Here is a 24,431-nt window from a genome sequence, read left to right on the forward strand (position 1 = left end):
ATTTTAGTCATTATATATATATATATATATATATATATATATATATTCGAAGTTAATAATTCAATTGATATTATTCCCTCCATACACAAATTATCTCTTGTTTTGCAGAGATTTTTTTTTTGTTTCAAATTACTTGTGAGTTTAAAATTCCAATGATATGTATATTTTTTCGTATTTTCTCAAGTTTGCTTTTAATATTCTTAATTAGTTGAAAAATATAATCAATGGTAAAACAATTAATGAGAAGGATATTTCAGTTATTTAACACATTTTCTTTCTTCTTCTAGAATTCATACATATTTATTAATTTTATCAGTACACGTGCACTGATCCAAAACGACAAATACACATGTCGAAAACTTTAAACGACACTCGCAAACACTTTCACTTCTATAAATTGTGCCCCCACACAAAACAAAAATATTACTCCAATCAACTAATTAAATTAAGTGACCCATTGACAGCCAACACATGAACATATATATATACAAAATATCTCATCAAGGACCACAATAGTTCTTTAAAAGAAATTACAGCAAAACCCCTCACTAACAAAACTTTGTAATATGAATATATACAATATGTGTGTGTATATATATATATATATATATATTGATTCTTGAAATGAAAAACACGAAAAAATAGCACAAATTCCGAACTGTACAATGAAAAACTCCCCCGGCCGAGACGGAAAAAAAAAATCAAGGAAAAAGACCGATATACGGAACATTAACAACGTAACTAGGGTTAGCAGAAAGGAGAGAATGGCTCTGATTAACAACACAGCCAACAGCATCAAAGAACACCATAACAAACTCCATAGCCAACTTCAGTAATCCAAAGCACATTTCCAACCTCTGAATAATCATCATTTTTTCTTTTTCTTTGTAATATAAATTGATATATAAAAATATATAAATTCCCACTTAATTTCTTCTTTCCCTCCATGAAAAGTGATTCATTTATGAGTATATATAGTTTCCAGTCACATGAATGAATGGATAACTTATGAAAATAATTTGAAATGCCTTTTTGAACTCCCAAGAGACAAACAGATACAAAATTAAAAGGCCTTTTTATTTATTTATTTTTATTCCAAGTAAGCAGACACAAAAATAAATATCTGATCAACTGCAAATCATTGAGATTTTTTTCACTGAGACAACTGGATTTTGTATGTATATATATTTCAAGATATATTGACTATGTTATTTCAGAATTTGAATGTGACAATTAATTGTCATTTAATATATTGTTTGTTGTTGCTAATGATTAACGTCATCAAGAAGAACCCTTATCCATTTTCTTGATCCAGTTGGAATATAATAATAAATTAATATTAATAATAATATATTTGATTTTATAAAAAATAATCTAAGTTGAAGTGTTTCGATGGGTTTGAAGGGATAAAAAGCATATTCTAATTTAATTAATTACAATTTTCAGTCGTACAGAAAATCAACACTGTTTGGTGTCTATTCTCAACGAAGAAGAAAGCAAGATTTTACTTATTTATTTATTTAAATATTAAAATTGCTCATTATAATAAATTCATTTATTATGATTATGATTTAATCATTGCAGGAGAACATAAATTATTGTTTATATGCTTGAAAATAATTTATTTATGGCCGTCCTCCAAAATCATTGGTTACACTTACACAATTATAAACAGGGCATTTTATATTGGAAATAGAGAAAAAAAGGTCAATTAATTATGTTACACTACCACCCCTACAATTTGATCTTATTATAAAAAAAAAAAAAGAAGATTATATGAAAATTATAATTATCTCCCTAAAGTTAATATTTACTTTACAAAAATAATTTTGATATATAAGTAGGAAATGAGCAATATTTGAACTCTAGACATTTGCGTACAAATACTATTTGCCGAATTCTTTACTCTCTCAAGCAGCCAATCACCATGCCTATTACTTTACTCGTGTACGCGGGTGAGATTTTTTTGATCCGTTGAATCTCGTCAAATACAATTTGAAATTTTTTGATTTTGAATGAATGGTTTTCTTTTCAAATTCCGAAAGATTTGTTTTTTTTTTTTGAAAATTTCAAGTTTTTGGAACGAAATTGGAAAATACATAATAGTTTCTCATTTTATGGTCAAATTTCAATTTTCGGACCTACTTCTGAAATTTTCAATTTATTTGCTAAAATTATACTTATAATATCAATGTTGTTATATATTTATGTTATTGGTTACTAAAAAAATGAAAAATTCTGAATCATTCCGATTCCGATAAAAAAAATCCAATTTTTATCATCCTATTTTTCGAAATTCTGATTTCAATTTTTTTGCCAAAGTTTCATTCAAATTAATTTTCCATTTACGAATTAAAAAATATTTTTTTTATTCTTTTATTTTGTAATAGCTAGCGAATAAAGGTGGATGAGTGTCTAACTGTGGGGCCAGCAGTCCAGCAGGAGGTCCACAGCTCAACGAAAATTCAAATTCTTATAGCCGTTTATTAAAATTAATATTATATTACAATTTCCCCCTTATTCCCAAAAATACCCCTACTAAATTCAAAAATCCCTACCGCGATCTTCCCCAATTTCAAATCGTAGATCTTCATCTCGTCCATCCATCTTTACCCATCTTCTTTAATTCACAAATCTCGCTGATACTCACTCAGTACCAGAGAGATAGAGAGAGAGAGATAGAGAGAGAGAGAGAGAACATCTTCAAGAGTGTTTTAATCGGTGGAAGAAGAAATTAGAATAAATGATTTAGGTTAAGAAATCAGCACAGAACAATTTCAGGTTTTCGTGGTGTCGGAGTTCTTTTCACCGTTTCAGCTGTCAGGTTGGCATTCATTCCTCAATGTTTCCTTATTTTCTTCGTAAAATCAAAAAAAAAATTCTGGCTATTTGAAATAATCTCTGCTCTTTCCTTTTCCGGGGGATACTGCAGAATTTGAAATCTTTACTTTCTATTGATATTTAAAAACTGTCGTTCTCTTTCCCCTTTCCCCAATTTCAACAAGAAACTGTCGTATGTTGTTTGAATAAAGCGGTAACTTTTTTTTGTTTCCTTTGTTGGTGTGGCAGAATGTTGAGGGACTTTAAATTCATGCGCCGAAATTCGGGCAAGAACACTGACGCAGAGGAAGTTGAGAATGTGCCTCTTAACCCTAGGGATTCTTCAAACCCTCATCATATGAGCACAGACCCCTCAAGACCCCCTTTGAATGTAATTCAGGAGCCCTCACGAATCCCGAAAGTCGTCTCCGATCAGGAATTAAGTAGCTACAAGCCCAATAGACCTGATAGAACTCCCACTAAGCCAAAGGCTAAACACTCGGATACTTCAATGCCCCTTCGCACCCCAGAAAAACAAGGGGTGATTTCGAGAAATCGGTTCAATTGGGCCCAGAAGAGTGATAATCCATCCACTAATAGTTTAATCGAGCCGAAGGATGAGGGTAGAGTAGTGTCGAATATGAATACTCCAGGTTCCACTAGGGGAGCGGGCAAGGCTCATGTGAGTTATTCCGAGTGTAACTCAACACAAAGCACACCAACTAAAAGTGTGAGCAGGCCTCCAAATCCGGGGTTCTCGTTACCTAGTGGCTCGAGGCCTGTGCTTAACATGGGTGCTCGGATGGCTAACTATGCCGCATTGTCTAAAGGGATTCCGAGTTCTTGTAATCCATCCACTATTGTCAATACTGTTGAGGTTCCTTATTTTGAACTCAAGGAAGACTCGTCTTTTTGGATGGAACACAATGTGCAAGTAAGCTACTTTTCTTAATTGTGGATGTATGATAAATTTCCCTGTTAAGTTGTTTATATTTGCAAATTTTTTTTTCATTGATTTAGGTGTTGATTCGCATACGACCACTGAATAACATGGAGAAGAGCAATTTTGGTTTCGGTAGATGCTTGAAGCAGGAGAGTGCACAGAGCATCACCTGGATAGGGCAACCCGAGTCCCGATTTGTATTTGATCATGTAGCATGTGAAGCTATAGATCAGGTCAGTATAATTGTTTGATTTGCAAATGAGTTGTGAAATATTGTGTGGCTAATGCTCTTGCATTTGCAGGAGACACTTTTTAGGATGGTTGGCCTGCCCATGGTGGAGAATTGCTTGTCTGGATACAATAGCTGCATGTTCGCATACGGGCAGGTAAGGCATAAGTTACATATTTCTGAAGAATCAGAAATTCTGTGACCTTAGAATGAAGTGCATTTTGGTTTCCTTTGGTATATGGTTCTTTGAACTTTAGACCCGAGCCATGCTATCTAATGTTTAAAATCTGTTGTTTGCAATTTATTGGGAACGGATTTGCAATTATATAGCTTTTTTCAGCTACTTTAAGTAGGAATTCACTATTACCCTATATCTACCTAGATCAGTTTTATCTTTTAAGCCCATGTATTATGTATATATCGTCTGGTTGAGCTGGATGAAGTATTGCATTGAATTTGTCGTCAATATGGATGTTTTACATACTAAGATTTCAAATTATAGACGGGTAGTGGGAAGACTTACACAATGCTTGGCGAGATTGAAGAACTGGAGGTCAAGCCTAGTCCACACCGTGGAATGACGCCTCGCATATTTGAATTCTTGTTTGCAAGGATTAGAGCGGTAACTTTCGACTACCTTTATTTTCTTTTGTGAAATCAACCTCCTATACAGGCAATTGTCATGACCACAATTTTATTTTAGGAAGAGGAAAGCCGAAGAGATGAGCAGTTAAAGTACAGCTGCAAATGCTCTTTTCTTGAGATTTATAACGAGCAAATTACTGATCTCCTTGATCCTTCATCAACAAATTTGATGGTATGTCTGATTTCTAAATAAGTCAAATTGCTCCCTTTTATCATCTCACTAACAGAATATATTCTCATATTTCGTCTCCATCTTAAGTTACGAGAGGATATGAAAAAGGGAGTGTACGTTGAAAATCTATCAGAATTTGAAGTCCACACCGTGGGAGACATTCTTCAGCTTTTGACTCAGGTAACCATTACGATTCAGATAATCTTCAGCCTTCAATTTCTTTAAAGCATGTCACTGTGCATTAGTTTTTGGGTGTATTATGCTTCAGGGATCTTCAAATAGGAGAGTTGCTGCCACTAATATGAACAGAGAAAGCAGTCGTTCACACAGTGTTTTTACATGTGTAATTGAGAGTCGGTGGGAAAAGGATTCTGCCACCAACTTCCGCTTTGCCAGGCTGAACCTTGTTGACCTTGCTGGTTCTGAAAGGTGTTAAAAATAATATATCTCAATGTTTTCTGATATAAGAATCGACATATCTTGCATAGTTTTATCATTTTGTAATGCTGTTATACCCCACAGGCAAAAGTCTTCTGGTGCTGAGGGTGAACGTCTGAAAGAAGCTGCTAGTATCAATAAATCATTGTCAACACTAGGGTACTAAGATTGCTCTTAGTTACTGCTAAAATGCTACATTGTTTAGTGCAAGCTTTCCTTACATCCTTGTTTTTTGCAGTCATGTAATCATGGTCTTAGTGGATTTAGCACAAGGAAAACCAAGACATGTTCCGTACAGGGATTCAAGATTAACATTTCTCCTTCAGGTTCATTATCATTTTCTATCTTCTATACAACACAAAGAGTATTACAATTATTTTCTGGTGTAGTTAAAATGAAATGAAATACAGGACTCTCTGGGTGGAAACTCGAAGACAATGATAATAGCTAATGTCAGCCCATCTATCTGGTAAATAATAATTTCACCGTCTTGGAATTCCTTTTTCTTCATTTTACTCTGCATAAGCATATATGTAAATGCTAAAAAAAAAAATCTCTTTGCTTTGTTTGATGTAAACCTAAATTCATCATCTACAGCTCCGCAGCTGAAACGTTAAATACTCTAAAGTTTGCTCAACGAGGAAAATTGATCCAGAACAATGTAAGTGTTTTTGTATGCTCGGTGAAACCAAGTCTGTTTTCATTAATGGATTATCTATTTACCTGCTTGTTTGGTCCTATTCTTCATGATACAGGCTGTTATAAATGAAGACTCGTCAGGAGATGTCATTGCGTTGAAACATGAGATACAATTGTTAAAGGTTAAAATAGTTTCATATGGTTTTTTACTGTGCAAAAATTGCTGTGGACCTAATTTAGAATTGGTTGTTGGGACAGGAGGAGCTGTCTACCCTCAAACGTGAAAAAGTGCCTCGATCACTGTCGTTTGGGTCAGCCATTGATGTAGACACAAGAAACAGATATGAGGATGATTGTAATGAAAGTACACTTGCACAGGAACACCAAGCCGGTATGCTAGGAAAAGAATCTAATGGAGTTCTCAGAGTGTCTTGTAAACAGGTAAATCATACTGCTTTATTTTTTTTCTTTTTCGCAGTAATTTGTACCGGCTCCTTCCAGTCAATCAGTAATAACTTTTACTTGGATCAATTCATATTTGTTGGTATTTATTTCATTATTACAGTTAAAATCCTTGGAAACCACCCTTGCTGGTGCCTTACGGAGAGAACAGATGGCGGAAGCTTCAGTTAAGAATCTTGAAGCTGAAATTCATCAGTTGAACCGTCTGGTACACCTCTCTACTCTTTAGAACATATTTCATGTTAACTCCCTCGAACGAAGGCTGATAAAATTTGAAACCACATTGCTTGTCAGGTTAGTCAAAGAGAGGAGGACACCAGGTGCACAAAGATGATGTTGAAGTTTAGAGAAGACAAAATTCAAAGAATGGAGTCACTTCTCGGTGGTTTAATATCAGCAGACGATTATTTACTGAACGAAAACAAGATACTTTCAGAAGAAATTCAGCTCCTGCGAGAAAGCATTCATAAAAATCCCGAAGTGACACGCTTTGCCCGCGAAAATATCAAGCTTTTAGAGCAAGTTCGACGGTATTTTTCTTCCTACACAAAAATATGTCTTGTGTCGTTTTGCTTTTTTAACCCGAAGCTTGATTTTATTCGGAAATTTTTTCCTGATGGAACTTATAGGTACGAAGACTTGTACGGAGAAGGGGAGAAGGAAATTTTGATGACTGAAATATCTGCTCTGCGAAATCAGGTATGTATAGTGATTCTCAAAATTTTCAAAGTCTCGACACTACTAATTTTGGTTCTTAACTTGTTCTTTTGATTGCAGCTTATTTCTTCCCTCGATGGAAACCCGAACGATCTTAATCATCTCGATACAAAGGTGGGATGTCATGCAACTTCTTTTGAACGTCTACTTTAATGATTCATCGGAAAGTTTCCCACTAAAATTATGTTTCTATCTTGGCACAGGTTTCTAATAATGCCAATAATGAAAATGATTTGCTCCATGAGGAGGTACGATTGTCGTATTTCTGAAGTTTTGAGCATTATTGCTTTGAGAGTTTTCGTCGATCTTTAATATATATGTATCCGTTTTTTGCAGTTGAAGAGAACTCTCTCTGAGTTGGAGGAAAGCAAAGCCAAAATAAATAGTTGTCTTGAAGAAAATGCAAAGCTCCGAAGGTGAAACTTTAGACTCGTTTATCGATCGATGTCATCTCGTCTCATATGTGGTTTTCTAACCTTTTGTTTTCTTATTTCATGATAATATTTCCACAGAGAATTAGAAGAATTACATTCGTCTGCAACTCAAGAGAATGATTGCAGTGCAGAAGTCATTAAGGTACACTATCTTAGTATTAATTTTATCATTTTTGCCCCCCTTAACTTAGGTCATTTTTGCACTTTACCCCCCAAACAAAAAAAAAAAATTTGCATAACCATACCCGAACTTCATTATTTGTTGCAAATTTTTCTACTTTTGCCCAAAAATGACCGGAAGTTACAACACGTGAGAAGCACATGATTTGAGGTAGGATAAATGGATCATTTTCCTCCTACACCTGTTTTCTTCTTCTTTTTTTTTTTTTTTTTTTTTTTTTTTTCTGTAAATATAAATAAATAATTTAAAAAAAAAAAATCATCTTCTTCGCGTCACCACCCCAACCAAACTACTTTCCATCCATTTTCGGCGTCGGCTTTTTCCCGTTACCGCCACCCCCAATCAAACTATTCTTCATCAATCTTTAGCCCTCCGCCGCTTGCCGCCTCTGATTTGCCGACCACCACCGTCAATGCGCTATTGGATAAAAATAAAATTGTAGCTTTATAATCTTCTACCTCCTTAAATTTTCGTTCTCCTCTCTTTCCCACATGAAAACGAGGAAAAAATAATTATGTGGCCCAATTGGAGCATTCTCACGTCGTCTTCTCCAACACATTAATGGTGTTGCTTCTCACGAAAATTCGAATCGATGGAGTCCGATTCAGTCTGGGTTGCAGTTTTTGGGTTCGGATTCGACCCAGGATCCGTTTGGCCCAGTCCGCCACCGAGCTTTACTGCAGGTGGCGGAATTGTGGAAGTGTATCATTTCAGCCCTGGGATGTGCACTTTCTTCCCACCAGTCATCTTCTGAAACACTCTGCTAATCATCACCGAATCATTCTACCAAAAAAAAAAAAATTTTTTTTTGACCAATCATCAATTAATTGACATATAATTGAATTGAGAAAAAAAAAACAGGGTAAATGAAATAACTTAGATAGTTTGGGGGTGATTGGTGCTGGGTGGCGAAGCAGGGGCGGGGAGGGTGAAGATGGTGAAGAGTAATTTGGCTGGGGTGGAGTTGACGGGAAGATGAACTTCTTTTTCTTTTTCTTTTTATGTTTTATTTATATATAGATTCTCCGATCATGTATATGTTATAGGTAATTAACTAACTTAAGATTCATTCAGGAATCCATTGCGGAAGTCCCTTTATTGCGAAATCAGGCAATGGCATCCACCAAGAGGGATGAAGAAGGAACAAGATATGGAAATCTTAGGAAATCTGCAGAAAACATCATGGATTTACAGCTGGAGTTGGACATTCTTAAAATTATTTTGCAAGAGGAGAGATTACACCATGCTGAAGCAGAGGAAATGGCCAAATCTGTAAATAGAGAACTTCAGTTGTCAAAAGAAACGGTTGCTTCGGTAACTAAAGAATATGACGAAGTCCAGGAAGAGCTAAAAAATGTGAAGTTGGTTTTTGAAGCTCTCGAGTCTCAACAAATTCAATTGATCAATGAAATAGAAGATCTCAAGAACTCTAACGTTCACCATGAAGAACTGTTGAAAGAAAAGGAGTTTGAAATTTCTCATTTGAAGCAGCATCCTGCGTTGCTTAAGAATTTAGAGAGTGAGGACTCTCCTTTAGAAGCAAAGCTGAAGAAGATGCATGAATCTCTTGAAAAAGCTAAGAGATTGAACAATTGGTATCAAAATGACCTTGCATTTCAAACATCTCATGAAGAAGAAGCGGAGGAAGTGCGCAAGCAGGTCGAGGCAGAAACTGCCGAGGTTATTGTTTGCTTGCAGGAAGAACTTTCTGTTCTTCAACAGGAAGTCAATGATAGTAAGACGAAAGAGACGGAGAGTAGAGATTTGTTGGCAATATTGCAAAGTCAAATGAAAACAATGGAAGAAGATTTGCATTTGAGGAGTGCAGATAATGCGAAATTAGCTGAAATGCTAGAGGACAAAGAAAAGCAGCTAAGAACACTGACGGAAGAATGGGAACTAATCGCTGGTGAAATTGAAGGTATTCTCTCTGGTGGGCATGAGGCTTTCAAAGATGTATCCGACCAGGTTGATGGATCTAAACTAAGTTGGATTTCCGAACACTTTGGGAAGATGAAAAAGTATAGTATTGAGCAAGAAGTAGTCATCGAAGAGCTCAATCGATGCTTAAAGGATGCAGTAGATAGGAGAGATGACATGGAGTGCATGCTGAGGTCTTTAAGAGGGGCGGCTTTGGTTATGACTGAGACGCATCAACAGGATTGCAGTGAGAAGGATAGGGAGATTCTCCTTTTAACTTCTGACTTAAATAATAAGTCATCTACTGTTGCAGAACTTCAGAGCTTAATTAGGAATGGAGAGGGTCGACTTAAAATGGCTTCATCTTGTGCAACAGCTGCTTTGGTGATTGTGAACAGATTGTGGGAGTTGAACTCTGACTATCAGATTTCTTTAAGTGGTAAGGATGTCAAGCTTGGAGAGTTTCAAGAAATTATCACACAAAAAGACGCAACTCTTCACAATCAGGCATCGATAATCGATGAAGCAAACGAAAAGAATCATTCTCTCGTTATGAAGTTATCCGAAGAGCAAAAACGCCGGGAAGCTCTTGAGGTAAAGCTTGAAGAAAATGAAGAAACTAAATTTTCGGAAAGCAGGGAAAAACTCGAGGAGCTGAATTCTGGGGTCTCGACACTAAAGTTAAGCATAAGTGAATACGTGAAGCAGAGTGGTCATCCGCATAAAGATAACGCTCCAGAGTCGATTTGTTCTCCTGCCAACGGGGAATGTGAATCATGGGTATGTACGTTAATTACTCTCTTGTTGGAATATATACACAGACTCTAACTTCTGAAACTTCGAACTGATTTTATTGGACATTTGACATAGTAATTTACTCTTGTTGCAGACAGGTACCAGAACAGTGGAGAATCTCAATGCTTTAGGCTCGTGTAATATTAATGACAACTGCTTGGCGTCTGAAAGTGAAATGGAGAGTGTGAAGGGGAGAGATGGTGCCATTATTCTCCTAAAGAAAGAGATAGATTATGCCCTCAAAAGCTTAAAAGATGTGCAAGCTGAGATGGTCAAGTTGTGCTCTGAGAAAGAAGAAATTTTGGCAACTGAGAGATGTAGCCATGAGAACATTGAGTCTATGGTGAATCAGACACTTCTTTTACGAGATGCTATAGATAATTTTGGAGGTGAATTAGAGGGCAAAGTTAACACTATGGATGCTAAGATACGGAAAATGGAGGAAATGGTACATCAATGTTCCACTTCCTGCTTCCAGCAAATGGAGGTAGGATGATTTATTCTCACTTTTTATTTCTGCGAGTTAACTTGCATGATTTTGTACTTTTTGTCACATGTTGTATGATACGGCTACTACCTACCAGCAGCTAACTATAACATGTGAAAAACACTCACTATAGTACCATGCATTATGTCTGATATTATTCTCTTATGGTCTTTTCACTCTGCATTGGAATCCCATTTTTGCAGTGCCTGGAAGCTGAAGTCTATGATGCTAAAGTTGTTGCTGCACAGAAAAGCATTGAAGCGTCCTGTATTGTAGAGAAATTTGAGGAGTTTCAAGACACTGTGAAGGAAGCAGACATAATGATAAATGAGTTGATGATAGCAAATGAAGCCCTGAAACTTAATGCTCATGACTTGACCACTGAGAGAAATACTCTCATGAAAGAGGTCCAAAGCCTGAAACTCTCGATTGATCTGAAGGATCAGAATTATGGGAAACTGGAAAAACAGTATGAATCGGATTTTGTCATCATGAATAAGATGGTGTTAGAACTGGAGAATGTTATTTCAGAACTCCAGTCCACTTCGACGGAAGAATGGATGTTTGTAGCATCTGAATTACTCAGTGTGAAGTCTCAACTTCATGAATCGACAGATTCAATCAAGACATTGCTTGAGGAGGTCTGGTCGGAGATTATTGTCAAGGACTGTGCTGTCTCTGTTTTGCATCTCTGTCACATGGGAATTCTCTTAGAGACAGCAAATGGATTGAATGCAGAAAATGGTCTTCTTCACCATGGTTTAGGTGAGTCAAACTCCATCATTTCTGAACTTCGGGACCACAATGTTAAATCAAGAAAAGAGCTTGAAATGTGTAGAATCCTCAAAGGGAAGTTGTTGACAGATATCAAAAGAGGTTTTGAACGTATATCAAGTAAAGTAGATGAAGATGGGGAAGTCACCCTTAAGCTTACTTCTTTCGAGAAGAAGATACAGGATCTACAGTTACAGGAAGAGGTGATGCTGCAAAGGTCGAATGATATGGGATCTGAATTGGCCATGCTAATGAAGGAGATTGATCTCAGTAACAAAAACACGTTAGCATCTATTATGGATCAAGAAAGATTACTGAAGGAGAAAGATGAACTATTTGAATATCAGGAAGAGAATTTCTTGGTAGAATTATCTGCTAAAGATTTTGAGTTGCTGATATTGTCAACTGAGTTGAAGCAAACGTCTCTCCTGAAATCAGATGTAGAGACTGAGTTGAAGCAAACGTCTCTCCTGAAAGCAGATGTAGAGACTGAGTTGAAGCAAACGTCTCTCCTGAAAGCAGAGGTAGAGACTGAGTTGAAGCAAGTGTCTCTCCTGAAAGCAGATGTAGAGAGAACTTGTAGCATTACTCATGAAGTCCTCGAAAACTTAAAGAGGGACATAATATTGAAGAGCTTGGATGCTGCTTCCAGTGAGTTGATATTGCTTGACAAGGAATCTGGGAATGAGAAATTACTAGAAGATTTAAAGACGAAGGAATCAGCTCTTGAAACTTCTTCTACTCTTATCTCTAAGCTTCATCAGCAAATTCAGATGCTGCAAAATGCGGTGGAAATAAAAGATGAAGAACTTGGAAGAATAAGCTGCCTTGAGAAGGATAATGAAACACTGCAGCATCATTTGAATAACTGTGAGGAAGAACATCGTGTACTTCTGCTCGAGCTGGAGAATAAAGAGACTGCTTTCGATATTGAAAAACAGAGATTAAGAGAGAACATTTCAGTGTTGGAGATTTGCATTACCAAGTTAGAAGAAGATCACAAACTTTCTCAATCTGTTGTCAAAGATGAAATGCAGTTAAGAATCCAGGATTTGCAGAGCCAGCTGTGTGATTTCAACGCTGTAATAGAAGAAAACACGTTTCTGAGAAATGAACTGAGAGTTCATGAGAATAATGAGGCTAAACACCTTAGTGCTTTGAACTTGAAAATTTTGGAGAATGTTGATTTGGCCCAAAATGTGGATAAAGTAAGCTGCAAACTACTCAATCTAGTCAATGAGAAATTTATTGAGGTAGATGATATGCATCAGAAGATAAATAACGAAATGGAAAGGACGTACAATTTTCTGGAACAGTTGGAATGCATGGAGAATCTTGCTATGAAGTTCGATTCTCAATTTCTCTCTCTTCAGACGGAGTTGTCAAGAAAAGATGATATTCTTAAGGGGCTATTGTTTGATTTGAGATTGCTACAGGAGTCCGCATCAAACAGTAAAGATAAAAAAGATGAAACAGAAGAGCTGCTAGCTTCTTTAATGGCATTGGAAAAAGATTTTGAATTGAAGTCGCTTGAACTGGAGAAAGCTGTTGGTGAAGGTCGAATGCTTGAAGTTCAACTCGAAGAAAAGATAGCGAAAATATCTGCTCTTGAAATGGATCTTACAAAAAATCAGGAGATAATAGATTCACTATCCAACAACAATGCTGAACTTTTAGCTGGTGCTAAAGATGCCTTGGACGCAAAAAAATCAATGGAGAAGGAAATGGTGGAGACGAGGATGAAAACTGAAAACTTAGAGATGGAAGTTTGTGAAATAGAAAAATCTCTTGCCCAAATGAACAAAACAACTGAATCGTTGAGGAACGACTTGGATACTGTCACCTGTCAGAGGGATGAGCTGGATGATAAAGTTCTTAGTTTGACAAAAGAGCTTGAGATGGCAAAAGCTCTTGCGGAAGAAAATGAAGCAATTGCTGTCGAAGCTCAAGAGGTAACCGTGGCTTAATATATATACATATATATTTGGCTGCTACACTAACTGAACGGTCCTTTAATATGTTTATCTTGTTTATGGCAGATAGGTGAACACCATAAAGTCCAAGCTGAGGAAAAGGAAGAAGAAGTGAGACTATTAGAGCGGTCCATTGAAGAGCTAGAGTGCACTATAAACGTTCTTGAGCAAAAGGTACGTATTCCTTTTTGTAAGAGCCTGCTGCATATGAAACATTTATTTGTTACATTATGTATTTACATGACATGACATTTTCCTCTTCACAAGGTTGACATTGTCAAAGGAGAAGCTGAGAGGCAAAGGTTGCAGAGGGAGGAACTTGAGCTGGAGCTTCTTGGCGTCAAAGAACAAATGCAAAACTTACAGAGCAATGATTCCGACATAAAAAGGTTTGACCGAAATTTTGCATTTTAAGTGCCTTGGTCTTATTAGAAAACTGCTGTGTAGAATCATCTGATCAATACTGGAATTACTTGTATTCAGATGTCTAAGTGACAAAGAGAAGAACCTTGACGAAGCACTTCAACGGGTACAACTTCTTGAAAAAGAAATTGCTGCCAGAGATGGCGAGGTTATATTCTTTCTTTTCTAGATCATTAATTATACATATATCATAATTTTGGATCAAACATGTGAATGCATCTTTTTCGTATTTTTTTCAACAGATATCCCAATGCAAAGCTCATATATCGGAGCTAAATATGCATGCAGAGGCTCAGGCTAGTGAATACAAGCAAAAGGTGGGACTAATTGTTCATAACATCACATTACATGTTGTTTCAGTAAAAGAATTGGATTGATATTTGATTAATTAAATATCATTCCTCATAACAGTTCAAGGCATTGGAAGCCATGGTAGAACAAGTCAAATCTGAAGTTCCTCCCCCTCATAGCACAAGTTCGTCATCGAACAAGTTGGAAAAGAATTCTTCAAAGTCGAAAGGCTCAGGATCCCCTTTTAAATGCATTGGGTTGGGCTTGGTTCAACAAATTAAATCTGAGAAGGATGAAGAGGGAAGGCAACGAATAGAAGAACTTGAGGCTCTTGCTGTAAGCAGACAAAAAGAGGTACATTTCTTATGTAATATAAATTATCTCAGCCCGACTTTTTGAACCGGTAAACTGAATATTCTAATTCTGAATACCTTATCTTTTCTTGCAGATATTCATGCTTAAGGCAAGATTGGCTGCGACTGAAAGCATGACTCATGACGTGATTCGGGATTTGCTAGGTGTAAAACTGAATATGAAGAACTATGCTGTAAGTTAGCAAATCAATTCACCACATTTTAACCAAACTTTTTATAACCTGATGGGGTGAGTTAAGTAGCATAGAAAAACAAACAAGCTGTTCATCATCAGTTATGTAATAATTTAACTGGTCCAAACACAATAAATTCTGAATAGATTATGTCTCCGTCAAGAACGCCATACTCACTTCCCCGTTTCTTTGACATTCTAGAATTTAATGGATAATCAGCAACTTCACTCATTAATGGAGGCGGCTCAACACCACAACGTTGAAGCTGAAGAAAAGGTAAACCTTTTTTTTCTTTCAAGTTGACTTCAAACGTGTAATAGTAATATGGAGATATTGAATATAGCATCTTGGTGGTGTTTTTTCCAGGAGAAAGAAGTGGTTAATCTGAAGCTTCAAATAAACGAGTTTGTTAAAGAGAGGAAAGGGTAATGAACTGTTAACATTATCTTGGTATTTTTTCTAGTCCCTAAATTTGCACCAGTTTCACCCAAATTTTGTTTTAGATGGCTAGAGGAGATCGAGAGAAAACAGGCTGAAACGATGGCTGCACATGTTGCATTGGAAAAACTGCGACAGCAAGATCAACAGCTTGCAACTGAAAATGGGATGTTAAAGGTAGAAGCGGGGTTTAATGTATCCACTTCAATCTTTCATAACAAATGAAATTTCTTGATTAGTTACTTAATTTTATGTGCTACTATAATTTTCTCAGATTGACAATGGTATTAACAAGAAGAGGGTGGCCGAACTCGAAGCTGAGATTAAGAAGTTGTCTGGTCAACAGAATATTCAACAGCGGATCCATCATCATGCAAAAATAAAAGCAAGACACTATTTTCCAAATTATTGAAATTTGCAGAATATTTAATTGTTTTTCTTCGTATTAAACGAATATCCCTAATAAATTCACAGGAAGAAAACAATTCATTGAGGTGTCAGAACGAGGACCTCAGTGTTAAGCTGAGAAAAACAGAATCTATTCTTTCGCGTGTTAAGGAAGAGCTAGCTCAATTCCGTGCAGCAAATGGTAGAAACCCCTACATTGATTTTGACGAGGAGGAACACTTGGGCAAGATTTTGAAGGTTAGTTTTAGATGGCAAATTAATATTCTTACAAAGTACTCTCACACAATACACACAAACATCGAGAGATTCTAATTGGACATGTTTGTTAATATGAAACAGGAAACTGAAGAGGAGAGACTGCAGTTAGCTCAGAAGTTATTAGGCTTGTGTACTACTGTACTTAAGGTGAGATCGGCTTTCTGTCTGATCATACTAAATATTTTTTTCGAAAGACAAAGAAAAAATGCAAAATGTCATTCATTACCTTATATTTCTGAACTGAAAATAACAGGCTGCTGGAATAACAAGACCAACAGCTGAAATAAGTCTATCTGTAGCCGAAGAAGCACTCGAGCAGCTTACGAACAGGGTCGCGTCCCTAGAAATGGAAATTCAAGATGTTAAACTCAAGGTAACTAATATTTCTCAAGTCTTTTATTAGCTCAAGTAAAATAAAGGACGTAGGTGAACTCACTTTATTGTTTGTATTATGTTGTTTAGAATCGAATATCAGATGAGAGAATCAGATTGTCTGAGATCAGGCCACAACAAGCTTCGACAGAAGCAAGTGCAAGGCCGGACGAAAATCGTGTCGTACGAAATCGAGTGTCTCAAACTCCGTTTCTTTCTTCTTTGGATCGATGAAATCTCAGGGTTAGCATTTTGCTAGCATTGTTTTACTGTAAATACTTGTTTCTTTTTGTATTATCATATTGTGTGTGTATGTATATATATATATATATATTCTTTCATCCATATAAAAGAAATAGCATATTACTGTTATATCTCCTACTTGCTGCTTAAGATCATTGTATTAAATACCTGCAAAGTAGTGTGAACCCCCACTGTGATTAAAAAATACAATAATGAAAACATTTGCAACATGTTAAAAAAAAAAAAGAATAGCACAATATTTCTGAAATTAAAGTATATGTTTAATTATTTTTTATTATATTTTCAAATATTTATAAAATTTTTATGATAATTAAAAAAAATAAAAAATCAATTATACTTTTCTAATTAAAAGAAATAACAAAGACAAAATTTCACAACATTAATATTCAGTATGGGTAAAATTTACTTTACCCCCTTCTACTCTCAATTGTATCGATTTGCCCCCTTGTACTCTGATTTGATATCACTTTACCCCATTTTACTCTTAATTGCATCGATTTGTCCCTTGTACTCTGGCTCGATATCACTTTACCCCCTTCTACTCTCAATTGCATCGATTTGCCCCCATGTACTTGAAAAATTCTCTCAACATGACCCTCGCCGTTAGTTTCCACATCTTTGACCTTAACACCGTTTGATTTAAGATTGGAAATCACAAAAAACCCATCCCTCTCAATTTAAATAATTATTAGAAAAAAAAAATTTTGTGGCTGGCATCGTGAACTATGTTTTCTCATTGTCTTGAATTTTTTTATTTTTTTATTATTTTTTTATTATTTTTTTATTATTTTTTTAGTTTTATTTTTATTCTTTTCATTTTTTAATATCTATTTAAACCGATAGGTGTGACTTTTTAGTAATTTTCAGACTTGGTCAAATTGTGTTAAGGTCAAATGTGTGAAAACTAACGGCGACGTCCACATGAGACAATGTTTCAAGTATAGGGGACAAACGGCGATGCAATTAAGAATAAAAATTGATAAAGTAATATCGAATCAAAGTACAAGACTCAAGTCGATCCAATTCAAAAATTGGAAACTTTTTGGATGGTAACGAACGAAAATCGAAAATTTATTACATCCACCCCTAGTTCATACGTGTGAAGCCCCGCCCATACACATTGACTTGGGCTGGGCTTTTCCTCTACGGTTGTGAAATTTAGAGAGAGAAAGCTTTAATAATGGAGATAGTCCGGTAATTATCCCGTAAACCCCAAAAACCAAAAATTAAAGTAGGCATTTTCAGCTTCACTGTCACTAAGCACTTCTGGTTGAAGGCCACTAGTGAAGAAGAAAGGGTGAAGAAAAGATGTGTTCTTTATCCTCTTTTAACTCAATCTCTACTCGCAGCTGCTTTCTTGAATGCCAGGTAATTTTTTTTTTTTTCACAAAATGCACAACTCCTTTCTCTTCTTGTAATCTGAATTGATTTTTCACTCTCTCTTTCGGGCTTATGAAATTGATTTTAAGGATTGATTATGAGTAATTTGGCCCGTGGGTTTTTAGGATTGATTATGATTTATGAGTAATGGTGACTTACTGCTATTAAAATTTAAAACCCGATTACAGCTTACAACTTTTCTAGATTTTAGCATATGGGCTATTGATTTCTTGAGATTATAATGTCAAAAAAAAATTTAAAAAAATAATGTGAGTAATCAATTCTTTTTGGTAGGATGAAATCAAGTATTCTAAGGCCAGGAAGCTTTGTGTTAGAGCTTCTGTTGTCACGTCAACACCGCAGAGCTTACACATTGAAGAAATTCAGGCCCGGAAATTCGAAAAGTTCCGAGTTGGGGTTCTTGGAGCCAGTGGCTATACTGGCTCTGAGGTAATTTGTCTTCTGTGTTTAGTTAGTTTCTTTGGTGCTAAATTGTCGAGAACTAATTTTCTTCTCCGTTTTTTTTTTTTTTTTTTTTTTATATTTTTAGATAATTAGGTTGCTCACGAATCATCCCAACTTCCAAATAACGATGATGACCGCAGATAGGAAAGCCGGTCAATCGATCGGATCAGTGTTCCCTCATTTAGTCAAACAAGTATGTAATATCATTTACCACGAATATGAATTGTAATCGCACTATCTTTTTGTGTTATTGTTTTTTCGTTATGCATTACACGGATTGTGTAGGATTTGCCTGATTTGGTTGCTGTCAAAGATGCCGATTTTTCCGACGTAGATGCTGTTTTCTGTTGCTTGCCACACGGGACAACTCAGGTTTTTTTATTACTTTGCGTTTTTTTACTCTAATTTGATTCTTAGTTTTAACCGCCTTTTTCCGAAATTCCGATATGTAGATTCATGCTTGTATCTAAAAGTAATAGTTATTTTTTTTGGCAGGAAATTATCAAAGGTCTCCCAAGTAGTTTGAAGATAGTCGATCTATCCGCGGTATTTACTTTAATCCATACTAAGAAATCAGGCTCTCTTTCTTTATGACAGGTGTACATCATAATGTAAATTTTTTCGTTTATTTTATATTATTACGTAGGATTTTCGGCTCCAAGATGTTGGTGAATATGAGGAATGGTACGGTCAGCCTCATGTAGCACAAGAATTACAGGTTTTTGTTTGAAACTTTATCTAGCAAACTTCTGTTTTAAGAATCGAGAATTCATTTTCATGGATCTGTTTGATTTTTCGATTACCAAGAAAGGTTTAACGATGTAGTTACCCCTTTTCCGCGAACCTAATTATTGCCGTAAATGCAGAAAGAAGCTGTATACGGCTTAACAGAGTTATCCAGATCCGAAATCGAAAATGCTCGTCTAATTGCAAATCCTGGCTGTTATCCAACTTCTATCCAGCTTCCTCTCGTCCCCTTGATAAAAGTTCGTTTTTTTTAATTTTATTTTTTATTTTTTTGTATGTAGTTGGGATATATTATATGTAATGAGTTTCAAACAGACGATGGTTAATATAATTAATGCGTTTGCAGGCCAATCTCATCGAAGTGAAGAATATCATTATCGACTCAAAATCTGGTGTTAGTGGAGCAGGTTAAATTAATTTTCCCAGCCTTTTTTGCAAAAGAAATCACTAATATTGCTTTTATTGGCTGATTAAATTTTTCGTAATTGTTATGGTTGAAGGACGTGGTGCGAAGGAGGCAAATTTGTACACTGAAATCGCCGAAGGCATTCATTCTTACGGTGTGACAAGGCATCGTCATGGTTAGTTGATTAAATTTGCTAATAATTGTTTAATTTATAATTTTATAACCACGAACACTAACTTGGTTTATGTTGTTAACTTTAGTGCCTGAAATCGAACAAGGATTATCGGAGGCTGCGAAATCGAAAGTTACTGTTAGCTTCACCCCACATTTAATGCCAATGGTAATTAGCTGCTCTCGTATTTATCGAAGTTTACTACACTAATTTTTTTATTTTTTTTTTAAATTCTTTTAACTCGCATTCGTTAATTTTTAAGAGCCGTGGTATGCAATCAACTATATATGTGGAAATGGCCCACGGAGTATCGACTGACGATCTTTATCAACATTTAAGCAACTTTTACGAGGTAATAATGAAAATATAATATATGATAATCCTTTTATGCTTCTATAAATTTTATTTTCTTCGTATTTTTACAGAAGGAGGAATTTGTTATTATGTTGAAGAAAAACGAGGTTCCTCATACTCGACATGTTAGAGGGTCCAATTATTGCTTGATGAATGTGTTTCCCGATCGAATCCCTGGAAGAGCAATAATTATCTCTGTTGTAAGTTTTTATGTTTTCTTGCATTTTTATTAGCTACAAAATTGAATTTTTTTTCGGCTAAATTTTGAGACGGGGTATGCAGATTGATAATCTTATGAAAGGAGCTTCTGGTCAGGCATTACAAAATCTGAACTTGATGATGGGAATTCCGGAAAATACGGGCCTCCTCACAGTGCCTTTGTTTCCTTAGAACGGTACGCTTGATAATCTTGATTCATCGTAAATATTATGGTTTATTTGCTGTTGTTTTATGTGTGTTGAGTTGAAATTTCGTGAGCAATTTGGCTAATAATCGTATATCGAAAAGTCAAATAGAACCAGTCATTAATTAAATTTGTTTGGCCATGCAAAAGGTTCGTTACGGTAGTAAATTGGAGAAAAAGCTCGAAATATCGCACAGTTTCAGGCGATGGAATATGCCATTGTCCCCGCTGAAGTTTTGGGATGACAATAGTTCAATTATTTTCGAATAAACATGAACTTTATTTGTAATTTATGATACTTTTTGCTTAGCATTTACCGATTTTTCTGTTTCCCCTTTCGACAATTTTTTTTTATTCCTATTCCGATTTTCTGACTGATCGCTTTCGTTCTTCTCGTAAATTATCTTAAACAAATTTAAGTTAAAATAAGCAGAAAACAATAGATTTGCTTTCAAATACCTTCCAATACCACAGCAATTAAGAAAGTTGCATGAAATTACTGAAACAAGTAAAAGAAAGAACAGACAAAGTTCATTCAAATATCAAATTACAAATAACAACTCTACTTCACATTGCATAGATAATCTCACCACTGCTATCGATATCAAGATCGGGATCGCTCTCCAAATCTTCGTCCATGTCATCGTCAATATCGAGGCTACCTGTAAGATACTGATTCAGGCTGTTTGCACCAGCTGGTGGGATAGTAGCCTCCGTAATTATCTGCATAATTTCTTGATCACTCTGCATAGGTTGCTCCGGTTCTTCAAACTGATTGTTCGATATTCCATCATTCATTAGATCCGTTGGGAGATTCTTAAGAAACCACTCGTGGTTCTTTATTTCCGGAATCGTAATCCTCTGTCACGCATAGTTTCACATTTATATAAATCCCGAGAATTTAATTTCAATTGAACTCCAACGATTGATGAGTAAAAACAGAACTCTAACCTTTGCAGGGTCGGCTACAAATATCCGTGAAATTAAATGACAGCATTCTGGAGATATGTGGACGTAATCTGGGATTGAGTATTGGACGTTCAAGATTCGCTGTCGACATGTCAAGGGTTAAATTAAGTAAAATTGAGTAAGGAAAATCAACGAATAAATCAAAATATACGAATACGGTAAGATAGTGTACCTGTATTGTTTTTCGGAAGTTTTTCGGTTCTTCGGGGTCTTCAAAGGGATACGCGCCGACTAGCATGACATATAATGTAACTCCACAAGACCAGACATCTGCAATCTGTACAAGTTTGTGCAACCTTAGCTTAGATTTTTTAGGATAAACTAATATTGCATTTTGTCTTGACTATGTATTTTATTTGCCTATATGGAAGTTTGAATTCATCTATTATATTCTATGGATCTGCCTGAAGCTACTCACTACCCACTTTCTTTCTTTATTTCAATTCGTCAACCCCATTCTCGACAATATTCCCAATAAAATGTTTCCCCCCTTGCGACCCGTTTCTCTTATAAAATACTCTCACCTTTCCATCATACTCCTTTTTAAGCAACACCTCGGGGGCAATGTATGCAGGGGTGCCGACAGTTGACTTTGGTTGCGAATGAAGCACCGACGACTGAACATAAGACAAGCACAGTTGTTACACTGATGAAAACAGTCGAATAAAACAAGATCAAATAATTTGTGATTACTTTCAGATGCTCGGTTTTGCAATCATACAGTATAAATTACGTCCAAGTTAGTACCGAGCAAAGCTGAATAATCACAAGATAAGCAGGGCAATCAATAATACCTTGGAATAGCCGAAATCACAGATTTTCAACCGAGGAGCAGGGCTTCCATCAAGTAACGTATTCTCCAATTTCAAATCACGGTGGCATATTTGCTTCGTGAAGTTGCAAAAACCGTAAGAAAAGAAAAAAAACGCATCAAGAATACGTACAATAGTTAAACGGCACAATGAGAAAGACAAAAGAGCTCAATCAAGTACCATAGCATGACAGTAGCTGACTCCTGATATCAGTTGCTGGAAGAAAAACCGCGCCTACACCCAAAATTATAAACATAAAATGAAAACGAGATATACCATATATGAATAATTCATTCAAACAAATATAGATTCGTTAGATCAAAATACCTCATCCTCGCTGAATCTCCCAGCATTGCATATCCGTTCAAAAAGCTCTCCGCCAGAAGCATATTCCATCACAATAGCCAAGTGAGTTGGAGTTAACATAACCTAGAGTAAAAAAATTTGCAGACAACAGAACACTGTTAACTAAGCTTCTTCATAATATTCCGAAACACGAGTGGATTTTATTTATAATAGATTTTTACCTCTTTAAATCTGACGATATTCGGATGCCTCAGAGATCTGTGGTTAATAATTTCTCGCTGCACATTTTCATCAATCTATCGGCATGTGTGTAAGAACAAAGAGTTAGAAACGAAACACCGATTAGTCGGTAGCAATAAACGAAGGTTAAATTCCACAACACCAGTTAATAAATCACCATCTTCTGAAATTCTAAACGCTGCTGGAAACAAGTATTCATTAATTGCATGATATTAACTTGGAAGTAAAAGACAATCGAAAGAAGAAAAAACAGAGTCACAAATTCCATAACTTTTCAGAGGAATTAGATCGAACACTTGGTGTACAACCACAAATAGACAACCAAATCAAACAAGTTGTTGTAGCTTACCTTCTCACCCCTCTCGATGTACTTAACAGCAACAAGTTCATTCGTGTGGCGATCCCTCATCAGACGCGCCACCCCGAAGTTGCCGGAGCCGATATCCCTAACCAATTCGTACCTATCACTGTCGTGCATAATAGGCATATCCATACCCGCCTGCCCCACCGTCGACGGCGGCCGATCCATACACAATTTCCACCCACTCAATAAACCCCCACTCCCCTTCAAACTCCCATAACCAGCAAAAAAGCTTAAAAGAAGCACTCAATAATTTACACAAAAAAAAAGGGGTAGAATTCAAATTAAGGTGAAGGAAGATAGAGAGATGTGGTTGAGTTGTGGTCGCATGCCCTCGTGAAGAACTCACTTACCCGGCGGCCATAATAATAAATTAACCAATTTATTTATTCGGCCGTCGTTTTTACGGCTTTTCTGCAACTGTGCGCGCGTCACTTTTGTTGCATACACGTACATGTATGTGTATATATAAGCGACAGCGGTTAAGGGTTTATATATACTTTATACGTGAACGTATAGGTGGAGAAAGAGAGAGAGAGAGAAAGTGCTCGTGAATTGAGCTGCCTTTTAGTTTGTGCAATTTGACAGTTTGCTTCTTTCTTTTCCTTCTTTCTGCTTCCAGAGAGAGAGAGAAGAGAGAGAAAGAGAGAATTTTTTATTAATTTATTTTCTGACAACAGGCTATTATTGTTGCTGCTGTGCTGGCATTTAAAATAAGAAGATAACCAAATGACTAAAATAACCCCTTTAAATCTTTTTATTATTTGAATATTATGAAGGGACGCCTTAGGGGTGTGTACGGGTCGGTACGGGTCGGTTTTTGCAATAATCCAAACACGTACCGATAATATCGGTTTTTCATATTTTAAAACCGTGTATGTCGGTTTTTTTTCGGTTCGGTACTAATCGGTTTTTCGGTTTTCGGTGAACGGTATCGGTATCAATTCGGTTTATTTTCGCTTTCGGTTTCGTTATCGGTTCGAATCGGTTCGGTATAAAACCGGTGTATGATTAACGGTGAATTTTGACTTCTATCACATTTCTTTGAGAAAATTAACAAGTAACAATAAAAATTCAACAAATAAAATAAAATAAATAAATAAATAAAAAAAAAAAAACCTGCTGCCATAAAAAAACAGAATGAGATTACAACTAATAAACTTGATGTCATTAATGTCATCTTCAA

The 24,431-nt window shown here is 36.0% G+C and overlaps 3 protein-coding genes across 6 annotated transcripts; 2 read left to right on the top strand and 1 right to left on the bottom strand.

Moving 5' to 3' along the window:
* Nucleotides 1-2,529: 2,529 nt before the first annotated feature.
* POK2 (phragmoplast orienting kinesin 2) lies at nt 2,530-16,738 on the top strand. Its single transcript, XM_012981526.2, has 38 exons — nt 2,530-2,824; nt 3,070-3,754; nt 3,841-3,996; nt 4,066-4,149; nt 4,495-4,614; nt 4,696-4,809; nt 4,897-4,989; nt 5,078-5,238; nt 5,332-5,406; nt 5,486-5,573; nt 5,658-5,716; nt 5,845-5,908; nt 6,003-6,068; nt 6,145-6,327; nt 6,452-6,556; nt 6,643-6,878; nt 6,978-7,047; nt 7,126-7,179; nt 7,269-7,313; nt 7,402-7,481; nt 7,578-7,641; nt 8,755-10,380; nt 10,490-10,882; nt 11,086-13,608; nt 13,696-13,803; nt 13,897-14,018; nt 14,113-14,200; nt 14,295-14,369; nt 14,464-14,697; nt 14,792-14,890; nt 15,092-15,166; nt 15,257-15,315; nt 15,394-15,505; nt 15,603-15,713; nt 15,803-15,973; nt 16,076-16,141; nt 16,248-16,367; nt 16,457-16,738. The coding sequence occupies exons 2-38, from the start codon at nt 3,071-3,073 to the stop codon at nt 16,598-16,600; spliced, it is 8,727 nt and encodes a 2,908-aa protein (XP_012836980.2). The 5' UTR covers nt 2,530-2,824; nt 3,070; the 3' UTR covers nt 16,601-16,738.
* An 894-nt stretch (nt 16,739-17,632) lies between these two features.
* Nucleotides 17,633-21,914, top strand: LOC105957586 (Putative N-acetyl-gamma-glutamyl-phosphate reductase). 4 transcript variants are annotated; one of them, XM_012981523.2, is made up of 14 exons: nt 17,633-17,998; nt 18,305-18,460; nt 18,561-18,668; nt 18,761-18,847; nt 18,971-19,021; nt 19,122-19,193; nt 19,342-19,461; nt 19,569-19,629; nt 19,723-19,803; nt 19,889-19,968; nt 20,063-20,152; nt 20,226-20,354; nt 20,437-20,548; nt 20,708-20,931. In XM_012981523.2, the coding sequence occupies exons 1-13, from the start codon at nt 17,939-17,941 to the stop codon at nt 20,542-20,544; spliced, it is 1,203 nt and encodes a 400-aa protein (XP_012836977.2). In that variant the 5' UTR covers nt 17,633-17,938; the 3' UTR covers nt 20,545-20,548; nt 20,708-20,931. The 4 variants fall into 4 exon arrangements, with proteins under 4 accessions (XP_012836977.2, XP_012836978.2, XP_088679181.1 ...); XM_012981524.2 differs by lacking the exon at nt 20,708-20,931 and adding an exon at nt 21,517-21,914 and having other exon boundaries at nt 17,753-17,998; XM_088823055.1 differs by lacking the exon at nt 20,708-20,931 and adding an exon at nt 21,138-21,468 and having other exon boundaries at nt 17,753-17,998.
* Nucleotides 21,002-23,923, bottom strand: OST1 (Protein kinase superfamily protein). The gene is made up of 9 exons (XM_012981525.2): nt 23,234-23,923; nt 22,866-22,940; nt 22,666-22,767; nt 22,519-22,572; nt 22,321-22,413; nt 22,051-22,143; nt 21,699-21,803; nt 21,509-21,607; nt 21,002-21,418 (listed from the first exon to the last, which is right to left on the bottom strand). Exons 1-9 carry the CDS (start codon nt 23,411-23,413, stop codon nt 21,125-21,127), a joined length of 1,095 nt encoding a protein of 364 aa, XP_012836979.2. The 5' UTR covers nt 23,414-23,923; the 3' UTR covers nt 21,002-21,124.
* Nucleotides 23,924-24,431: the final 508 nt, after the last annotated feature.

This window comes from Erythranthe guttata, chromosome 2, assembly GCF_056151865.1.
Source record: "Erythranthe guttata isolate IM_541 chromosome 2, IM_541, whole genome shotgun sequence".
Taxonomy (NCBI): domain Eukaryota; kingdom Viridiplantae; phylum Streptophyta; class Magnoliopsida; order Lamiales; family Phrymaceae; genus Erythranthe; species Erythranthe guttata.

What these genes read in the sequence shown, in the direction of transcription:
- POK2 (XM_012981526.2), top strand. Translation starts at nt 3,071, where the DNA reads ATGTTGAGGGACTTTAAATTCATGCGCCGAAATTCGGGCAAGAACACT. An exon ending in TTCTTCAGCTTTTGACTCAG is followed by an intron (nt 4,990 to 5,077) that starts GTAACCATTACG and finishes ATTATGCTTCAG; the next exon opens with GGATCTTCAAATAGGAGAGT. An exon ending in AATGATTCCGACATAAAAAG is followed by an intron (nt 14,019 to 14,112) that starts GTTTGACCGAAA and finishes ACTTGTATTCAG; the next exon opens with ATGTCTAAGTGACAAAGAGA.
- LOC105957586 (XM_012981523.2), top strand. Translation starts at nt 17,939, where the DNA reads ATGTGTTCTTTATCCTCTTTTAACTCAATCTCTACTCGCAGCTGCTTT. An exon ending in TGTGACAAGGCATCGTCATG is followed by an intron (nt 19,804 to 19,888) that starts GTTAGTTGATTA and finishes TGTTAACTTTAG; the next exon opens with TGCCTGAAATCGAACAAGGA. An exon ending in GAGCAATAATTATCTCTGTT is followed by an intron (nt 20,355 to 20,436) that starts GTAAGTTTTTAT and finishes CGGGGTATGCAG; the next exon opens with ATTGATAATCTTATGAAAGG.
- OST1 (XM_012981525.2), bottom strand. Translation starts at nt 23,413, where the DNA reads ATGGATCGGCCGCCGTCGACGGTGGGGCAGGCGGGTATGGATATGCCT. An exon ending in ATATCGTCAGATTTAAAGAG is followed by an intron (nt 22,768 to 22,865) that starts GTAAAAATCTAT and finishes TTTTTACTCTAG; the next exon opens with GTTATGTTAACTCCAACTCA. An exon ending in AAAAGGAGTATGATGGAAAG is followed by an intron (nt 21,804 to 22,050) that starts GTGAGAGTATTT and finishes AAACTTGTACAG; the next exon opens with ATTGCAGATGTCTGGTCTTG.